Source organism: Lepidochelys kempii, chromosome 2 (assembly GCF_965140285.1).
Source record: "Lepidochelys kempii isolate rLepKem1 chromosome 2, rLepKem1.hap1, whole genome shotgun sequence".
Taxonomy (NCBI): Eukaryota; Metazoa; Chordata; order Testudines; family Cheloniidae; genus Lepidochelys; species Lepidochelys kempii.
In genome coordinates, this window is record NC_136381.1 from 204,786,550 (window position 1) to 204,805,502 (window position 18,953).

The window sequence follows — 18,953 nt, forward strand, 5'->3', positions numbered from 1 at the left end:
TCAGAAAACAAACTTTAGAGGCTTGGGTCCATCAGGAGTATTTTAATTAACTTTTTTTGCATCTCTTTGCAGTTTGCTGCTATCTAGGCAGGTAGTGAGATTATATATGCTAAAATCTCACCCTCCAGAGCTTCCAAAAGCAGGATTGTAGTAAATTTCACATGCCTACCCACGCAAAGAAAAGAACGGCAGGGAAACTGAAAGAATAGATAACACGGGACATTGGGTTAGATGTGGCATATGTGGCAGATGTGTGAGTATGGCACACGTGATGCAGTTGAAGGCACTAAACTTGTATGTTGTATTAATCACAAGTCACTAGTAGTGATAAACAGCAAAAAACATCACTCACCATGATATGTGGGAAGTTTTCCCTACAAGCGTAGGGGCCTAAACTCAGAATTTCTGCAGTTAAAGTTCAAGCTTAAAGCTTTGGAAGGGGGAGGGAGAAGTCTCCAGTCCTTATGAGCAAGCAGATAATCTTCCAAATGTGAATTCAGTGCAAATCCATGTGGTGTTATCTTCTTAAGTCTGCGGACAAACCGTTTCAGTGCCTCTGCTTGAGCGCATAAATTTTACTGCTACTTAGAAAAACAACAAGTCCCTGGTCAATTTCACAGCTACTCTTCTTTGAGTAGCCTGTAGGGCAGCTGTAAAACTGTCAAAAATCACAATGTCATGTTGACAATACTTGGCAGAGCTATTATGACTATGTCTACACTACTACTGGGAGCATGTCTCTCAGCCTAGATAGGCAGACACTAGCTCAGCTCCAGCTAGCATGCTAAAAACAACAGTGTGGACATCGCGGCAAGCGCAGTGGCTTCCCGAACTCTGACCCAGGGTATCAGGCAGGCTTGCACTCTGGTAGGTAGCCCACGTCACCCATCTATTTTTAGCACACTCACAAGCACTTAATCACTAGGGTGAACAACACAAACTATGGAGACTGGGGAGGGACAGAAGAGCAGTTCTCTTTGGCTACTTCCATATAGCAGGGGAGGACTATTAGGCTGAGCAGTAGAGACTGGTCCCTTTCATGGCAGCAGAGTCTGGGGAGAATGTTTCTTATTTTGAAGCTAATGGTTAGAGGCAGATACAACAGGAGAAGCCCCCAAATAATACAGGGACTGCACCCTGGTAGATATCCCATACCCTCCCCTTTTCCAGCAGTTAAGATGCGAGACTGGGCTTCTCTCCAAGACATCAACCTTGAACCTTTTGTTGGAAATTTGTCTAGCTACTTCTCATTTGTATATTTTAGTCTCCCTTATAGAAACTATTTGGTAAATTTTTCAGGCCCCAATTTGGTTCTTCTCACAGGCGAAAATTTTTGATGCTTTCTCTTTGCTGATACAGACTACTATATCAGAGAGTCGTCGGACCTCGAGATCACTTTCTCTAGTATGAATTTCCAGCAGACTAGAAATGCCCTCCTTTCTTCCCTGGACCAGGGGACTAGCAGCTCAGAAAAGCCTAAAAAACTGTAAAGCAGTGGTTAAGATGACCCCGGTTGAAATCCTGTCCCCACTACAGTACATCACAAGACTTCTATTCACTTTAATGAAGCCAGGATTTCACCCACAGTCTCATACAAGTACATACAAAGCTGACCCTATTTTGATTTTCAGATAGAGAAATATAAAAAACTGGTATAATTAGTAGGGAAATATATTTAATACCAAAGGCAGCAAAAGGTACACAAGAACATCTAGCCAATTATCTTATATTCATTTCCCCCATACACCCCCCATCTTTCTTTTAAAAAAAAATATTTAAAAGAGAGATGAGAGCTAGTGATACTGATAAGAACAAGCTTAAAAATCTTGAGGGAAACCAAGAACAAGCAAGAAACAGCCAAAAGACTGAGTAGCTGCAGCTTTTCATAGAAACAACCAAAAGGAATTCCTCAACAGGCAGAGGCAAAAGGAACATACAGATGAGGGCCCCAGTAGGCTGCGCCACTCATTATTTCAAGGTCAGAATGCTCCAACCTCCAGCCTTCTAGAAATGTTTTGCTTTGGGAGTTCCAGACATTCTTGCACAGGAGAATTGAGGATCAGGAATTGGGATCTGAAGGGAGGGAAGATATCTTTAAAGAAAGGAAATTCTCCTGGCATTGAGGCTTGCCATTTTTCAAATACCAAGACACAACATCTGGCGTCACAATGTGTGTACTTTGAGGCCATATCATAAAGAAGCTAACTCCGTGGAGCACCTTGGACTTCCCTTTCATATAGGAAGCCAGTTGACTTTTCTACTTGCAATTCAGTAAGTGTTCCAGCTTTGTATAGGGAGCCCACTTCAATGCCAAGATGTTGAGTGGAGAGCCCAGCTTGCCATTAATAATAAAACGACCTTTCATGAACTCTATTCATCTATTTTTTTAATCAAAAAGGGAGTGACATTTTCCTGTAGAATAATGCTGGGCAACTGCTGAATCAATCAATCTCAAGGGCATTATCAGAATTTCTCTTTTTCAGCTGACATTTTATATAGCTAAGGGATGGAAGAAAATAATGCAAACCATATCACAAATATTACTGAATTTATTCATACTTCATAAGCTTTTTCTTCCTCTATTATCAAAAGGACTCTAGGGCCTTGTCTAGACCAAGTAGAAAGTGTTTAGTTGTTGTTGTTTTTTTTGTTCTGTTTTTTAATAGCTAAAACTTGTTATCTACCTAGTTAAGTGCTCCAACACATTTATTTAATTTTCCAAATCTAGATAAAGCTTAGCAGTAATTCTGGGACTGAAAAAAAAAAAAAAGACCCAAAATATTTATATACGGAAGAGAGATTCCCCAAGACAAGATGGCAGAAGAGGACCAATCTTTTCCTCTGTTTCTGTGAGCTTCATTTCTTCTTTCTCAACCTCTGCAGAGTTTTAACTATGCTTAAGTTGGGTCTTGCTAGATCAGTTTCTCCCATTAAACTACTAGAGAAGTCATTTTTATCTTCAGTTTCTACCCCACATGATCCTGGGAGTGCAGGTGCCCATAATTTTGAATGTATTTGCTGTGGTAGCTGAGGGACGACTATGTGCACTTACATAAGCTAGAGTAATTTAAAAAAACTACTGAAGTCAGGGAGGAAAGAATAGGGTGACTCCCCCAGCACACACACACACAGTCACTTCCCTCAGATCTATAGAAAAAAAAACAAAGAGGTTCCTTCCACAGACATTTGAGGAGTTTCTGGTTTGTTCCTTCTGTAGAAAGAGAATCGCCTTGGACATCAGTGCTCCAAGGCCAAATCTCCAGTTTGCTACTGTTGGAAACAAGACAAGCTGTAGTTTAAGCTGGTCAACCAGCTTAAAACACACGTTAAAACTATAACTTGCCTTGTCTACTCTAGTAACAACCAACATGTTAATTAACGTTTTTTTAGTGGAGACAAAGCCCAAAAAAACAGCCCCAATACTACATGATGTACACAGGCTATCCCTTTGTGGTTCTGAGTTTAAGTGGTAAAGTTAGGGCACTTATATTCGTTTTCTTTGTTTAAGCAGTGCTCAAAAAATTAAGTTTTTCCCAGACATCAGACACTGACCTCTAGCTAGTTAAGATGGCGATTCTCTAATGAGAGCCAAGCAGGCAGTACCTTGCGGAAGACCTAGGATGGTCCTCTCATCATCTGGTAGAAGACTGGTACTCTAAGCTTCCCACTAGGACACAGCTCCTAGACACTGCTACCTTCCCCATCTTTCAGATCAGCTTTGGCTAATAAGAAGCTCAAAGTCCGATAAGCATGAAGCCTTTTTCCCCAAGTGCTGGGACCCAAAGGAAGCTTCACTGCACTCTCCTCCTCCACAAGGAGTGAAAGGGGGAAAAGCGGAAAGGCAATGACAGGGACAATAGCATCACTGTTGGTTCAAAACACCCCCTTTCTCCAAAGAGAGTTTTAGTGGTTCTTTCCCCTATGATCTATTAGAAAACATGCTCGTTTAAAGTTGAGCAATGCTCCCTTATAACGCTGTTTGGCAGGAAGAGCAGCCCGTTGGAGCTAGCTGGTGGGGGCTTGGAACCAGGGTGGGCCAGCAGGCCCCCTATCAGCTCCCCTAAGCTCCCCGTGCGGCAGCTGCCCAGCAGGCTATCAATTGCCAGGCAGTTCAGGTGTTCCTCCCCCTCACTACCCTGTGCTGCTCCTGCCCTCTGCCTTGGAGCTGCTCCCGGGAGCCTCCTGCTTGCTGTGTGTGGGGAAAGAGGGTGCTGATGTCCGGGAGTCCCCCTCCCCCCAGCTCCTGTACCCCATCTCCACAGAGCAGGGGGGAACACAACAGGGTTCAGGATGGAGGGAGCTTGCTGGCAGCAGCTGCTGTCTCAACTTGCTGATCTACTTAAAAAGGTAGTGTACTTAGAGTGTGGTCATCATACCTTAAGGGGCAATGTGCATCTCTCTCTCTCCCTCACTCACTTACACACACTGTGTGTGTGTGTGAGAGAGAGAGAGAGAGAGAGAGAGAGAGAGAGAGTCTCTGTCTCACACATACATGCACACACCCCTGGCACTTTGGAAAGTGAAGGAAGTGGTGCGCTCCAGTGGGATAGTGTGGGTTCATCATCACATTCAGTTTTGCAGGGAATGTTTGCAGCCACTGCCATGCATCTGTTGTGTCTCCTCCCTCCATTTGTGCTGTCTTGTAGAGATTGAGGCTACATTAACAACAATCTGTTAACCCTTGAGGGCTCAGCTGAGTGCTAGTTCATCATTTAGCAGCAAGGCATTCCCTGGGAAATATCCCACCCTCTGACTCCACCACCTCAACCAACCTTCACAATTGTCATTGATGTGTACAGTATTAAATTGTTTGTTTATATTTATTTATTTCCCTGGAACCTAACCCCCCTATTTACATTAATTCTTATGGGGAAATTGGATTCACTTTAACATCGTTTCACTTAAAGTAGCATTCTTCAGGAATATAACTACAATGTTAAGCGAGGAGTTACTGTATTTCAATGGTGCCTGTTAGGATATAGATATTCAGGCCTGTCTGCACAGGCCTGTACTCTAAGAATTTAGGTGTATTCTTATCACTTGGCTAGTGATAGAGGTATAAAAAGAATCAAAATCACTGTCTGCTGGTGTAAGGGCCTTCTCTTACTGTGACAGTCTGAGGCCCTGTTCTTAGGCTAAGGCCTTTGGCTAAGCAGCAGAGGCAGCCATAAGCTGGGAAGCGAACGGTCACATCCTCACATTCCAAACTAGTCACATTGAAATAAGGTGCTATTGGGCTGTTAGGCACTATCAGGACAGGATTGTATTCCTATCACCTCCAGAGAAAGGGAAGTGCCTAGAAAATGTAAAAGGAAACTTAGTTTGATAGCATCCTGTCTGGCAAGAACTCACTTATCAATAGCTGGGATGTGAAATCCTCACTTCTGTATTGTTTTGTCATTATAGTTCCCACTTTGCTGTTGTTTGTCTGTATAATCTCTGTCTGGTTCTGTGATTGTTCCTGTCTGCTGTATAATTAATTTTGCTGGGTGTAAACTAATTGAGGTGGTGGGATATAATTGGTTACATAATCATGTTACAATATGTTAGGATTGGTTAGTTAAATTTCAGGAAAATGATTGGTTAAGGTATAGCTAAGCAGAACTCAAGTTTTACTATATAATCTGTAGTCAATGAGGAAGTGACTGGGGTGGGGGTGTGGGTGGGGGTGGGCATGTGGGTGTGTGAGATGGGAACAGGGAATGGGGGTAAGAAAATTGGAATCATGTTTTGCTAAAGGGGGAGATGGGAACAGGGAATGGGGGTAAGAAAATTGGAATCATGTTTTGCTAAAGGGGGAAATGGGAACAGGGAATGGGAGTAAGGAAGTTGGAATCATGTTTGACTAAGGGTAGGAATGGGAACAGGGACACAGGTGTAAGGCTCTGTGGTGTCAGAGCTGGGAAGGAGGATACTAAGGAAGGAAACTGGAATCATGCTTGCTGGAAGTTCACCCCAATAAACATCGAATTGTTTGCACCTTTGGACTTTGGGTATTGTTGCTCTCTGTTCATGCGAGAAGGACTAGGGAAGTAAGTGGGTGAAGGAATAAGCCCCCTAACAGTGCCTAAGGATGACAGTGTAAATACTTAGTATTTATACACATATCTATACAGCTTTTCATATCCAAAGTACTTTTCAAACAAATTAATTCTCATGTCAACCCCATGAGATACGCCGGTCCTTTTTATCATTATTTTATAGGTGGGAAAACAGAGGCAGGAGTTCAGAAGACTTGCCGAAAACTGGGATTTGAACTCAAGACATCCTAATTCCCAGTCAAAAAAAACACCTTTCAATACTGTTAAGTGTTTCACTGCTGATCCCTTCTGGGCAGGGGACAGTAATAATTTTATTTTTCAATCTTAGATCCACGTACATGTAGTCTCCAGCCTCAATTTTTTAGTTCATTCTACTGGAGCCACTGTCTGCTACTTTCATGATATAAATTACAATCTATCAGTCTGAGGTGGGAGACCCGAAAATATAGGAAAAAAAGCACAGAATTTCATTTCTCGCACATACACAATAACTGGCTAGCAAGAGGCACTGTATAAAAAAGGGAGCCCCCATCACCTACAGAGGAGCGTGTCCCTTCCTGAACATGTAGAGCACCCCAGAATTTGCTCCAAAGGACTTGTCTCCTGTACGGTAGCTATTATAAATTACACCACTAGCAAGTCCAAAATCCTCTCAAAATAAAGGATATTTTATTTACACACACATTCTATCTTTCATTTAGAAGCCTATTCTGAGATGCTACACTTTTTTTAACCTTACTCTGCAGCCTTACATAATGTAATTTTTTCTACTCTATTCTGCTGATATGCAAATAAATGTATTCAACCATAGCTAGAAGCTAAATGTATTAAATCAACACGGTTTCATATCACTAGCCTGTAAGAGAAACATATTTATAGTATGTTACAAACCATTTCAAATGAAGCTTCCAGATCCCAGCAAACACAGTAATGCCAAGCAAAAATAAAAATAAAAACCAATCAGAGCACATGTTTCTTCAAGGAGAAGAGTTTAAAAGTATTATTTGAAAGGCATTCACAGCATTCTCTCATAGCCAATATCTTAAATAGCACCTATGATGGTGTCCCTGGCCTCTGTTTGCCAGAAGCTGGGAATGAGTAATGGGGAATGGATCACTTGATGATTACCTCTTCTGTTCATACCCTCTGGGACACTTGGCATTAGCCACTGTTGGAAGATGGACCTTTAGTCTGACCCAGTATGGCCATTCTTATGTTCACCCCAGTGACTTACTGATGGTATAATGCAATCTACCACCCTAAATTCTAAAGCAAACTCTGGCCTTTTGCTGCTGAAGCAACAAGCATGCAATACACATCACTTTAGATTAAGTAAACTCAAAAAGGCGCAAGCAGATTTAGAAACTACCTACCCTCCCCAAGCAATAGCTGTGGAGTGTAATGATGTATCTACGACAATAGGAGGAGGGAAAGGAGAGGTGGGGAAACCACGAGGGAAAAAGTAACAAGATACAATTATAAGAGAATCTCAGAAAGACAAGAGACAAGAAATTACCAGTAATTAATCTAGCAGTCATCTGAGAAACACACTCAGCTCAGTTCTCAATGTCTGCAGTCTTTGAGGCCACACAGAGCCTTAGAAAGCCATAGATACTGGCTACACAGCAATCCAAGGATATGTTTGATGAGATCTTATAGAAAAAAGGAAATTCAAGCTCTCATGGTATTTTTGTAGGCATTTAGGACAGCCTATATCTATCTCTCTCTTTGGCCAAATACTACCCACTGGCCATTGTTTCAGAGTAGCAGCCGTGTTAGTCTGTATCCGTAAAAAGAAAAGGAGTACTTGTGGCACCTTAGAGACTAACAAATTTACTGGAGCATAATTCCTGCATACTGGTTGTCTGCATGCTCCCTCCACCCCTGAAAAAGGTTGCTTTTCAATGGTGTTGCACATACTGTAAAACGTTTTGAGGATTCTTTGGGAAGTGGCAATATGTGAACACAAGTTATTTAAGGTAATGGTCTGCCTCTTTCCACTACATGGTAGTAATGTTCAATGAATAACCACATTCTCATCTCCTGCATTTCATGAGTTTATACTTAAAATCCTAGGTTTCCACTGGATACATCTCTTAAAACACTCCAGTGTGGGTGCATAACAAAAATGAGTTTAGAAGTTGCTCCTTATGAATGACAAAATAATTTCTCTTGATCCAAGGTATTTCCTGAAGTGAATATTATACAGCATTCTTACTGCCTTATGTTACATAAAATGCTTTGTACTTAGCATGCATAGATACAGAACTAGTTTCAGTGGCTTTAAATGTTATTTCAGCAACACAGAAGTTGAACTCCTGGGACCAACATGGCTAAAACAAACAAACAAACAAGTCAAATACACATTTAAATGTTCTGTTTTGTTTTTTTACAATAACTGGCAAAGCACAGTATGTTGGATCCCACCTCCAACTTTATTTTCCTCCAACAGATTTTTTAAGCTTCCATAATTTTGGAAACAAACAATCTTTTATTTTTTTCTGTTTACTGAGTGTCAGTTAACTCATGTAAACAAGTGCCTTTACTGAAAATAGCAAAAGCAACTAGTAGGCAGAGACGAGTCTAAACAAAGATTCTGGCAGTCAACTGAAAGAATTCCTGTCATTTGTTATAACAATATACTTTTATACAGACTAAACAATGAATGTTAAAACAATGATTAATTTTAAAAAGCTCTCTTCCCATAATTTTGTTTAAGTACTGTTAAAACATTGCTACCTTGAAGACTGGCAAACAAAGCATGCTGGCTACACAGCGGGCCTGCACTTTCCTTATTATGATCCTGTCAGGCACTAGGTAAAAGAATTTTACAAAGTGTCCAGAAATGTTCCACCACTTTTTGAAAAAAAAGTCTCCTCTGCTTTTGAATCAGAGAACTTCCTACTCCTTGCTGCCTGGGCACCAGCGGGAGGGTCACTGAGAGCACAGGAGAGAGAAGCTCCCTGCTCTCAATTCCAGTTCCCAGCTGGGTGCAGCTAGTATAGGTAAAGTCCTGTAATTCTAGGTTGGCTGGAACATGCTCAATCTTTGTTCTGGTGCTCTGCAGGGATGCCACATTCCAGTCATATGTAGAAGCTGTGGAGAAGCCTGGGCATGCTCAGTGAGGACAGGAGATGTTAGCTGTTAAAATTGAAGATGTTTCTACTGAGCATGTGTGAACTTCAAAAGACACATTCCTGAAACAAAAGTCACCCCCTTTGCCAAATTACAAGGTCCTTCTCCGAAGCATGTGGGTGTAAGAGCTGTTTAACAATATCGTCACCTATTTTTTTTAAACTTGGGCAAAGTAACATATTTTCCCCAGCCTTTGTTTTCAGAAATGGCTGAATCAGTTTGGCTAAAATTTTCGAAAAATAATTCAGCCTGAGGCAGACACCTGGCATGGAAAATTTCAGCCCAAAGTGTTAAAACTTGGTAAATTACAAGCAACTGTAAACAGGGTCTTATGATAGGAAGTGTTGGGTAATCTTAAAAATAGGTGGCACTACCAGCCCTGCCTATAATTACATGCAATTTCACACCTATTGATTGACTAAACTCCAATGCAATGCATTAATTTTCAAAAGTTTACAGATCAACTCCTGAGACTAGCTTCCAAATTTCAGAAGTTAAACTTTTGGCATAAATAAGTCAAGATGTGTCTGAAGATTCATTTGATGTCTTGTTTTGAAATTTCAGTTGTCTGGGAAGAACAACAGGTTGAATTTTTTCTTCATTGTTTTAAGAAAAGTATGTGTCAGACAACATAACAATCTATTGTCCTCTATTATAGAGAGGATAGCTCCTAAATGTCCCCTCCTGCTGGTCTCTTGTGTCACACTGATATACTGATTCTCTGTATCAAATGAAACTATTAGAGAGGAGGTCAGAGTACAGGTGGCAGAAATCATATTCCAAACTAGATCGATCATAGCATAAATTTTAAAGTCCTATACTGAAGATGTGATTGAAACAAAGAAGGTTCTCTTTTCCTCCACCACAGCATCTGCATCATCATAGTAAATGAAATTGCTCCAGGTAGCAGACAGTTTAATGAATTTGGCTGCTTCTGTTCAGACACTGTCCAGTATCTATTGCTTGAGGAATTTTCAATTTACCTCAAAGAAAAGAATGATTTAATCTGGACTGGAATGGCTGTGTCCATGGGCTAAATTCTATGTCAGGGAAGAGAAGGAGAAGTGGCCAGTTTCTTTCCTTGAGTTTCAGCCAATTATGCTCATTGAGGCTCCAGAACTACTTGAAGAATTTTGGGCTATCACCTACATTAGTTGTAAAATCTAACAGAGAGACAGAGTCCATTACTGGGGGGGAGGGGGAGTCAACACCTATTACAGGCTGCCAACAATAGCTCATTAAAAAGATGCTAGGCCAGGGGTGGGCAAACTTTTTGCCCTGCGGACCACAACAGCGTTGCAAAACTGTATGGAGGGCTGGGTAGGGAAGGCTGTGCCTCCCCAAACAGATGGCCCCGTCCCCCTATCTGCCCCCTCCCATTTCCTGCCTCCTGACTACCACCCTCTGAACCTCTGACCCATCCAGCCCACCCTGCCCCTTGTCCCCTGACCATCCCCTCCCGAGACCCCACCCCCCAAACCCAGGACCCCACCCCCTATCCAACCGTCCTCTGCTCCCTGTCCCCTGACTGCCCCTGGGATCCCCTGCCCCTTATCCAATCCCCTTCTCACTCCCCGTCCCCTTACCATGCCGCTCAGAGCAGCAGGAGCACACAGCCCCGCCAGAGACAGCCCCGCTGCCCACATTGCCCAACAGGAGCGGCAGGAGTGCTGCCCACGCGGCGGCATAGCTGCAGGAGAGGGAGGACAGCAGGGGAGGAGCCAGGGGCTAGCCACGCTGACTGGGAGCTCAGAGGCCGGGCAGAACAGTCCCACAGGCTAGATGTGGCCCACGGGCCATAGTCTGCCCACCTCTGTGGTAGGCCCTTAGTCAGGAAATTACAATCTTGCCTTATCTCAAGCCTTCATTTCTGGAAAAGGTTATTGTGAACTATCAGAGGCTCATTCACTTCCACATCTACTAATGTGATATATGCCATCATGTACCAGCAATGCCCCTCTGCCATGTACACTGGCCAAACCGGACAGCCTCTACATAAAAGAATAAATGGACACAAATCAGACATCAGGAATGGTAACATACAAAAGCCAGTAGAACACTTTCAAACTCCCTCGACATTCTATAACAGATTTAAAAGTAGCCATACTTCAACAAAAAATCCCTTCAAAAACAGACTTCAAAGAGAAACTGCAGAGCAACAATTCATTTGTAAATTTAATATCATTAATTTGGGCTTGAATAGGGACTGGCAGTGGCTGGCTTACTACAAAAGCAATTTGCTCTCTCTTGATACTGACACCTCCTCATCAAATATTGGGAGTGGACCACACCCACCCTGACTGAATTGGCCCTGTCAACACTGGTTCTCCACTTGTAGTGTAACTCCTTTCTCTTCATGTGTCAGTATATTTATGCCTGCATCTGTAATTTTCACTCCTTGCATCTGAAGAAGTGTTTTTTTCCCACGAAAGCTTATGCCCAAATAAATCTGTTAGTTTTTCAGGTGCCACCGGACTCCTCATTGATATTATGAATTTATACAATACATTAAGTCCTCAAATTTCCTGGGGGGGAATTCTAGTCTCATTTTAGACCTAGCTATGGTACAAAAATAACTGTGTACTTGTTGGACCTTCTCCTCATCCTGGCAGTTGAGAAAAAAGTATCCATGCTGATTCTTTTAAATCCATCAACAGACCGATGCCACTCAGCACACTATTTTGTTAATATGTTTAGAGACCCTGGCAGAGATACACAGAGCTTCTCTTTAACTGCTGTCTTGCTAGCTTTGTGCCAATTAGTAAAGCTGTTTGTTTTTTAAAATATTGCACGTCTCAATGTTCTGATTAAGTACTTCTTATAGATTGAAACAAGTTAAAAATAAATAAATGTTTAACAAATTATGAGAGGAAGTTAAATCATTTTGTAGCATGTATCTCAGGAAAGAAGCAAGGCATGTCTTGTCAATTGAGAGGCACAACACAAATTAACAATGATGTTGAGGTGTCCTGGTCACTTCATTGCTAGCAAGTAGTGACATGCCTTTCACATCACTGACATATGCAACATGTTGAAACTCCTGTGGGCTATAAATACAACTTCATGGAGAGTCTAACAAAAAAGTTATATGCTCGTTGCCACTTTTATAATTTAGTGATAGGAATTATGCCCTATCATTGAACTGAAGGGGAAGAGAAGGCACATGAACAGAAATAATACTCCTGCTGTTCATCCTTTCCCATAGCTTACTGGGTTTACTGGAAATAAGAGTACAGACAGACAGACCCACATAGGGAACCTCAGAAAATTATGAAGCAGCTTCTAGGTCTTCAGGCGAGAGATTTACTTGTATTATCTGACAATCCTGATCGATGAGACACCATATACTGGCTAGGAGAAAGGCAGAAACCTGAAAAAGTCTGGCCCAGGAGCAGCTTGATTGAGGGAGCTACATTCCAACTGCCTAGTTACAAGCCTATTGAGCTATAAAAATTAGCCAGCTGTAGATTAAAGTAATGAAAGGGAAAAGATCATAGAGCGAGGGCAACTTCACCTGCAACAGGAATAGAAATTTTATACTGTACTAAGGAATTCTTATATTAAAGGCAATTATATAGGAAACCTTAGCTAGTAGTAATACCAAGCTGAGTATTCTGGAATATTGCTAACATTTTTCATTCTCCCATCATGCACTAGTAAACCACTGAAGTTCAGGAGTTGGATATCTAAACTACAGGACACTCCTGCAAGACACACAAACAAGGTACAGTGACATTTCCTGGAATAATCTCTAGTATAACATTTCCCACATCCTGGGAGGATGGCACGGTACAGAGGAAAGGAACAGTAGAGGAGAGAATAGCTTCATGAACACCAATCCACTCAAGGCCCATATCTGCTCCAATATATGCAAGTAAAGCAGCACACTTCACTGAACACAATCCATCTTTACTTGTTCCCGCACCATCCTTTAATACACTTGGCCATGGGTACCACTCCCATGCTCAGGGCTGGAAGCTCAAGCAGCAGCCCTCACTTCAAGGTCATCTTCTGTTTTTCTGTAAACGTTAGCTCAGCCACTTGAGCACATCAAGCTTCTATGAATACTTCAGACCCAAGAAGCAAACAGCTATCCCATGAGGGAGAAAGAAGAGCCAACAGTGAAACGGGTACAAAAAGAAAAACCAAGAGCAAAAAATTATTAAATACAGAAAGGTGGAAAAACACAAAACAAACGGGAAAGATGGAAGATAAGAAAATGCAAAAACAGTTCAGAGATATGGGATTAATGGAAGTGGGGTGCACTTGTGTGCCTACCTATTACCAATGAAGGTTCAAAGAAAGGATCGTAAATCACTACCATGCAGTCTTTTGGAGTAAAATATTTTTTGGGATCCTGATTTTCCTATACACGTGCACTTCCAAAGAATATAATATTAACTGAGACTATTGTTTTAATATAAATTTGCTGTTGTCTCTCTCATATTCTGGGACCAACACAGCTACAACAACACTGCAAACAATTTGTTGTTTATAACTCAGGAGCCCAGACAATATTTAGCATGCAAAACAAGGTGTCTTGAAACACTGACCAGGTGTTACATCAGTTTACATCTAATTACTACTACCATTCTTAGGGTATGTCTTCACTACCCGCCAGATCCACTAACATAGTTCCGTGATTCAAACAGATTGTAAAGGGTAAGAAAACTGCACTTCTTGTAGCACACAGGAGTTTCGATGAGATTTCATATTAACACCCATTTTCATTGGAAAGGGTAGAGTTTAGCCCATCATATAAAAATAAACCACTTAAATTCCAAAAAAAAGTTTTATAAACTAGATTCTGACAGTGAAAAGACGTGTATCTTGATTTATGCTATGGAGTACTAGGTGCACAAGTGTCAGATGTGGAATGTTAAGATAAAACTAAATATTGCTACTTAAATTGTCAGACTGGTCCTAAAGGTAAGCATCTACAGGATTTTCAAAGCACCTTTGAATTCTATAGAAGTCAATGGGAGGAAGGACACTCAGCAACTCTGGAAGTCAAGCCATTTTCAGTTAGGTACCTAATTTAAGGTACCCAAGTCTAAAAGAAATATGGCCAAAATGATTTCAAAAATTATTGGTGTTCACTGGAATTTTTCATCCTACTTATCTAAACTACAAAGTAAAATATTAATCAGTACGAAGATAAAATACATCAGTGTTCAAATTTATAAAATTGAGAATTATTAATTAGCAACTTTCAGACATCATTGCTTAAGAAATTTCTAGAGAAATAGAAGACCTTTAGAGTTAAAGATGATGTGTGTGTTTAAGAGACAATACTATACGTGAAAAGATCACTTTAATATTTCCACATTTGTGCTCTTTAGTTTTATTATATTGTACCTTGAAACTTTGTATACTTGTTTAGACCTTACAAACATATAAGCTTGCTGTATAAAAGAGGATACACTGAAAATTAATATCACAACCACGTGTTACATAGAGCACACAGCACTATCTTTTTTTGGACTACCAGAGAGGATGACAACAAGGGTAGAAATTAACACTGATCTTGTATCAAAAGATTTTTGGCAGGTCTAATGAATATTAAAGAGTAATATCTTATGGATATTAAATTATGAAAACACAATGTTCAACTGCCTCTTGTTTATTGTTCCACCACACCCAGCGTCATCACTCTGACAGGAAGGGTGGGTACGCTGCTGTCAGCCGCGTCCCACCACTGGCTGTCCTTGTCCTCTCCTTGGCTCTCAAACCAAGGTCCTGCAGTCTCATATAGCACAACTTGATACACACCACTGGGCTAACTTTTCCTGATATACCTCACTATTGTCCATCTAGCAAAAATACATATTCTCATTTCAGCACACACAATTTTTGGACACATGCAATAATGTAACAGGAAGATAAAAAAGAGTTATTTATTTCGGTCTGTGAAATTCACCTCTAATGTACTTTTAATTTAAAAAACTTGCTTTCTTTTTGTAAGATTTTTTTAAAGCTCTTTAGGCCTATCTGCTGGAGCTATGAAAGATAATTAACCCAAGACAAATTGTCACCTCTTAAGGGCCTGGGGTTTAAGGAAAGGGAATATCTGTACTTACATAAATGGTTATTGTCAGAAATCTTGCATCCCTTCCTCCAATGAGTTACATAATGTAAAACCTGCCCTTGTCTGTTCATGTTAAACATTAGCAGCTGAAATCTACATACAGGTAACAGTAGCCAAAAGGTTGCTGCTAAGTAAAGTACAACATAATCTATTACTAGATGCACTGATCCCTTTAAGGAGGAAGCCTTCATATTTTGCCTTCTCCGACCCCCAGTCCAGTTAACGCCTGATTTTCCCATCACCTATGTGTGTGTCTCCCTCTAACCTCCCCAATGGAGCCACAAAATTTTCTCTGCACAGGTGCACCCATCATCACAGATAATAAGCAGGGATCCTGTCATTCACGGCTTTCAGTGATGTTCATATTTGTTGCCTTGCTAGTAGCCAACCAGGCTCTGCCTTCCCTTCCACCTGCTCTGGGCTAGGAGCCCTCCAAGATCAATAATACCCTGCGCATAAGGCTCCCCCGCCCCAATTGTCCACTATGTACAATGGCAGATCAAGTCACCCCCGCCAAATTCAACACATCCTTTCAGCGGAGACTGGACTATGTGACCCAGACAAACCCCCCCCCCCCCCATCTCTTCCCGCCCAAGCAAGAAGAAATCCCTGCGGTGGGGCGGGGCAAGCCCTCTTACCTTGATGATACTGCTCCTCCGGGGGATGCCGGATTTGCTTTCCCTCTGTTGTATAGTGGAACATCCTCTCTTGCCGCCGGGCTGGGCTGATCCCGTCTCCTCTCCGACCAGAGCGCAGTCCCCATTGGAGACCCCGCCGCCTGCACTGTCAACATAGGATCTGCCGCCGCCGCCGCCGTCTCCTCCGCCTTCCCCATCTCCTGCCTTGAAAGCCACCTGCCCCTGGACAGGACCCGGGGACGAGGGAAGCCCCCCGCCCCTGGTGCTACCAGTAGCAGCACCCCTGCTGCCAAACTCCGCCATCAGCCTCGGCCACTATAGCTGCAACAATATTGCCGTTCCCCTCCACCCCCTTCCCCTGCTGCTGGCTCCTCTTCCGCTTTTTGTATATTTAAGATTGGGAGGGGGGGCGGTTGTGCGAAAGTCTCTCTCCTCCACAGATTTGGCAGCTGAAATTGTAACGCTCCTGTAGGGGTGAGGGGGAAATGTCCCCGAGCCTGCTGCTGGGAGCTGCTGCAGCCCTCCTTTTCAGCACCTGGGAAAGGAAAAAAATGAAACGTGACAGTCTCTCGCTTCACATGAGCCTAAAGGGGCGGGGGGGGGGGGGGAGACAGATACAACACACCACACGCACTACAGGGAGAGGGAGGCTGCATGAGATCTGCCTGAAAGACAACACAACACACACAGCAATGGAGGGTGGAAAGGTGCCACACACCACAGGAGGTGCATGGGGACAAAAATCGATGCGAAGTACAGCTGGGGGACCGGGGGCGGGGGGGGGGGAATAAACCCTGCCTCTGCTATTACTCACTACTTAATATTTTTGGAGGAACTACAGCAGTCAGGCTGCTACATTACATGGGGGGGAAATCGGTGCTTCCACAAGGGGGACACACAAACTTACAGGGGGAAACTAAAAGCCAAAACAATATAGACCTGGCCGAGGGGCGGGCTTAGCAGTAAAGCGTGTCCCTCACACGACAAAAAAAGACCCGACACAAAGAGTGAGTCCAGATCAAAGCAGGAGCCAGAGGACCCCCCCCACACACACACACACACACTATTAAAGAAGAGCAGACCCGCCTCCTCTGCCCCCCCCCGGCCCCCTGAACGTTTCACACGTTAGTCCGTGGCGCCCCAGCGCAGCCACCCTGGAACCGTTACCCTGCCCACCTCCCCGGGGGAGGGCGCCAACGGCCTCCCCTCTTCGCCCCCTGCTGATCCCAGCCACGCACCCCGCTCGTGTGCCCGGCCCCCAGCAGCCCCACACACACACCTCCACAGCCCGGGCGCAGGCGGCACCTCCCGCCGCTTCCCCTCCCTTCCCGCTCCCTCCGCGCTATGGTCGCCGCCTCTGCCCGAAGCCGGATACAGAGAGATTCGCGTGGCTGCTTCCCTCGCCCGCTGCCTCCCCAGCTCAGCGTGCCGTGCCGCGCCGGCCCCGGGAGCCGGTGACGAGCCGGTAACCCCGAGCGCCCTCACCCGGGGAAAATCTCCGGGGAGGGGGGGGCGGCCGCTCGCCCGGCCAAGCAACACTCGGCTCGGGAACCCCGCCGCCAGCGCCCCCATCCGGCGGATCAAAAGCTCTCCGCTGCGGGGGAGGATTACGTCCGTCAGTCAAATGTTACCCTCCCGGCCTGGGACTGGCGCCCTCCCCCTGCTGCTCCGCGGGACCCTCCCGAGCTGTAGCAACATGATCTGGGGGGAGGGAAAGAAGATGTTTGAGATCAAGAAATACCCCCACCCCTCCTCCGCCGGCACACCCTCCGGCCACCCACACTCTCCAAATTCAAAATGTTCAGCCTCCCTGCTCCAACCCTCCCAACAATTCCCCAGGCCCCAGGCATATGTCTGTCCCCATCTGCTCTCTTATGGTTTCCTGTGGTTTCCATTATCACTTGCTAAGTACATTACAGTGCAGCACTGTTCACCTTGAACCGCAGCTTTGACACAATGTATGTCCCTTCCCACCCTAGTCCCTCAGGACTCTCCCCAATTAATCTATAAGGATGTCTATATTAGATTAGAGCCAGGAAACCAGTTCATTCATGGACAATCAATCCTGTCCATTAACTGCATCCAAAGTGTAAATCAAAGTGGATAATACTGGTACATGCTGTACATGTATGATTAAGGGCTATTTCCAAAAAGAAAGGGAGGGTGGCAAGAGAAAAGAATGGCACATTATGGTACAGGTAGCCATCTGACCCTGTCTGATGCAGTGACTCACTTAGACACCTCCCCTTCTACAGTATTTCCACCTTCCCCCAAAGAAAGCAGGCCATTAAACACACACTGTGATCATCACTAACACAGAGGTCTGAATAGCACCTTACATCACATGTTGCCCTGTTTGTTTCTTTTGGGCTACTTGCAGAGCAAGGTCTTACTCAACACAAATGAGTGTTTCAGAATCTGGCCAGTACAGTTAGAACAGTGTACTAATAAACAAAAAGTAGATAGAGTGATCAAGCAGTGGGTTAATCATAGTTTAATGAACAACATGATTTGCCAGTCACCCTGAGAAATATTGTCAACACAAAATTATACCATGTTGTACACCATGACAAATGTGACACATATTTGTCTATATCCAAAATGTGTATACAACACAAAAGCAAGTTAATGCACAAAGGCAATTATTGTAATACATTATTAATTTCTCCCATCTTCTGACCACAATGTATTTTTGCAACAGGTTATTTAGTCTTTTAGTCCCTGATCCTGCAAACACTCAAAGTTAGGAAGCAAAGTTAGTTGCTTCCTAACTTTAAACAAGTGAGTAGTCCAGGCTAGAGTCAGAGAGATTACTTGCTTGCTTAAAGTTAAACAAAAGCATAAGTGTTTTCAGGACTCGGACCTTACACTGTGAGGGTAAATACTATTAAACCTAAATTCTGGACTTGAAACAACCAAATTGAGTCTTGATGGTATAGGCATACAGTAATCTTTAATATTCTTCCTCAGCTTGGCATTTGGTACTGCCTGACCAATTACGTAAAAAACCCACAATCATTAAAAATTCAAAATGAACTTTGAGTAATATAT

General features: G+C 43.2%; 1 protein-coding gene across 2 annotated transcripts in view; it reads right to left on the reverse strand.

The window, feature by feature from the left end:
* PLCL2 (phospholipase C like 2) overlaps positions 1 to 17,418 on the reverse strand; it is a 189,622-nt gene extending 172,204 nt beyond the window's left edge. For both annotated transcript variants that reach the window (XM_073333540.1, XM_073333541.1), the window contains exons 1-2: positions 17,182 to 17,418; positions 15,903 to 16,437 (exon numbers count right to left, since the gene is read on the reverse strand). In XM_073333540.1, coding sequence (XP_073189641.1) covers positions 15,903 to 16,205 — 303 coding nt within the window. In that variant the 5' untranslated portion in view covers positions 16,206 to 16,437; positions 17,182 to 17,418. The remainder of the gene's footprint in view (positions 1 to 15,902; positions 16,438 to 17,181) is intronic.
* Positions 17,419 to 18,953: the final 1,535 nt, after the last annotated feature.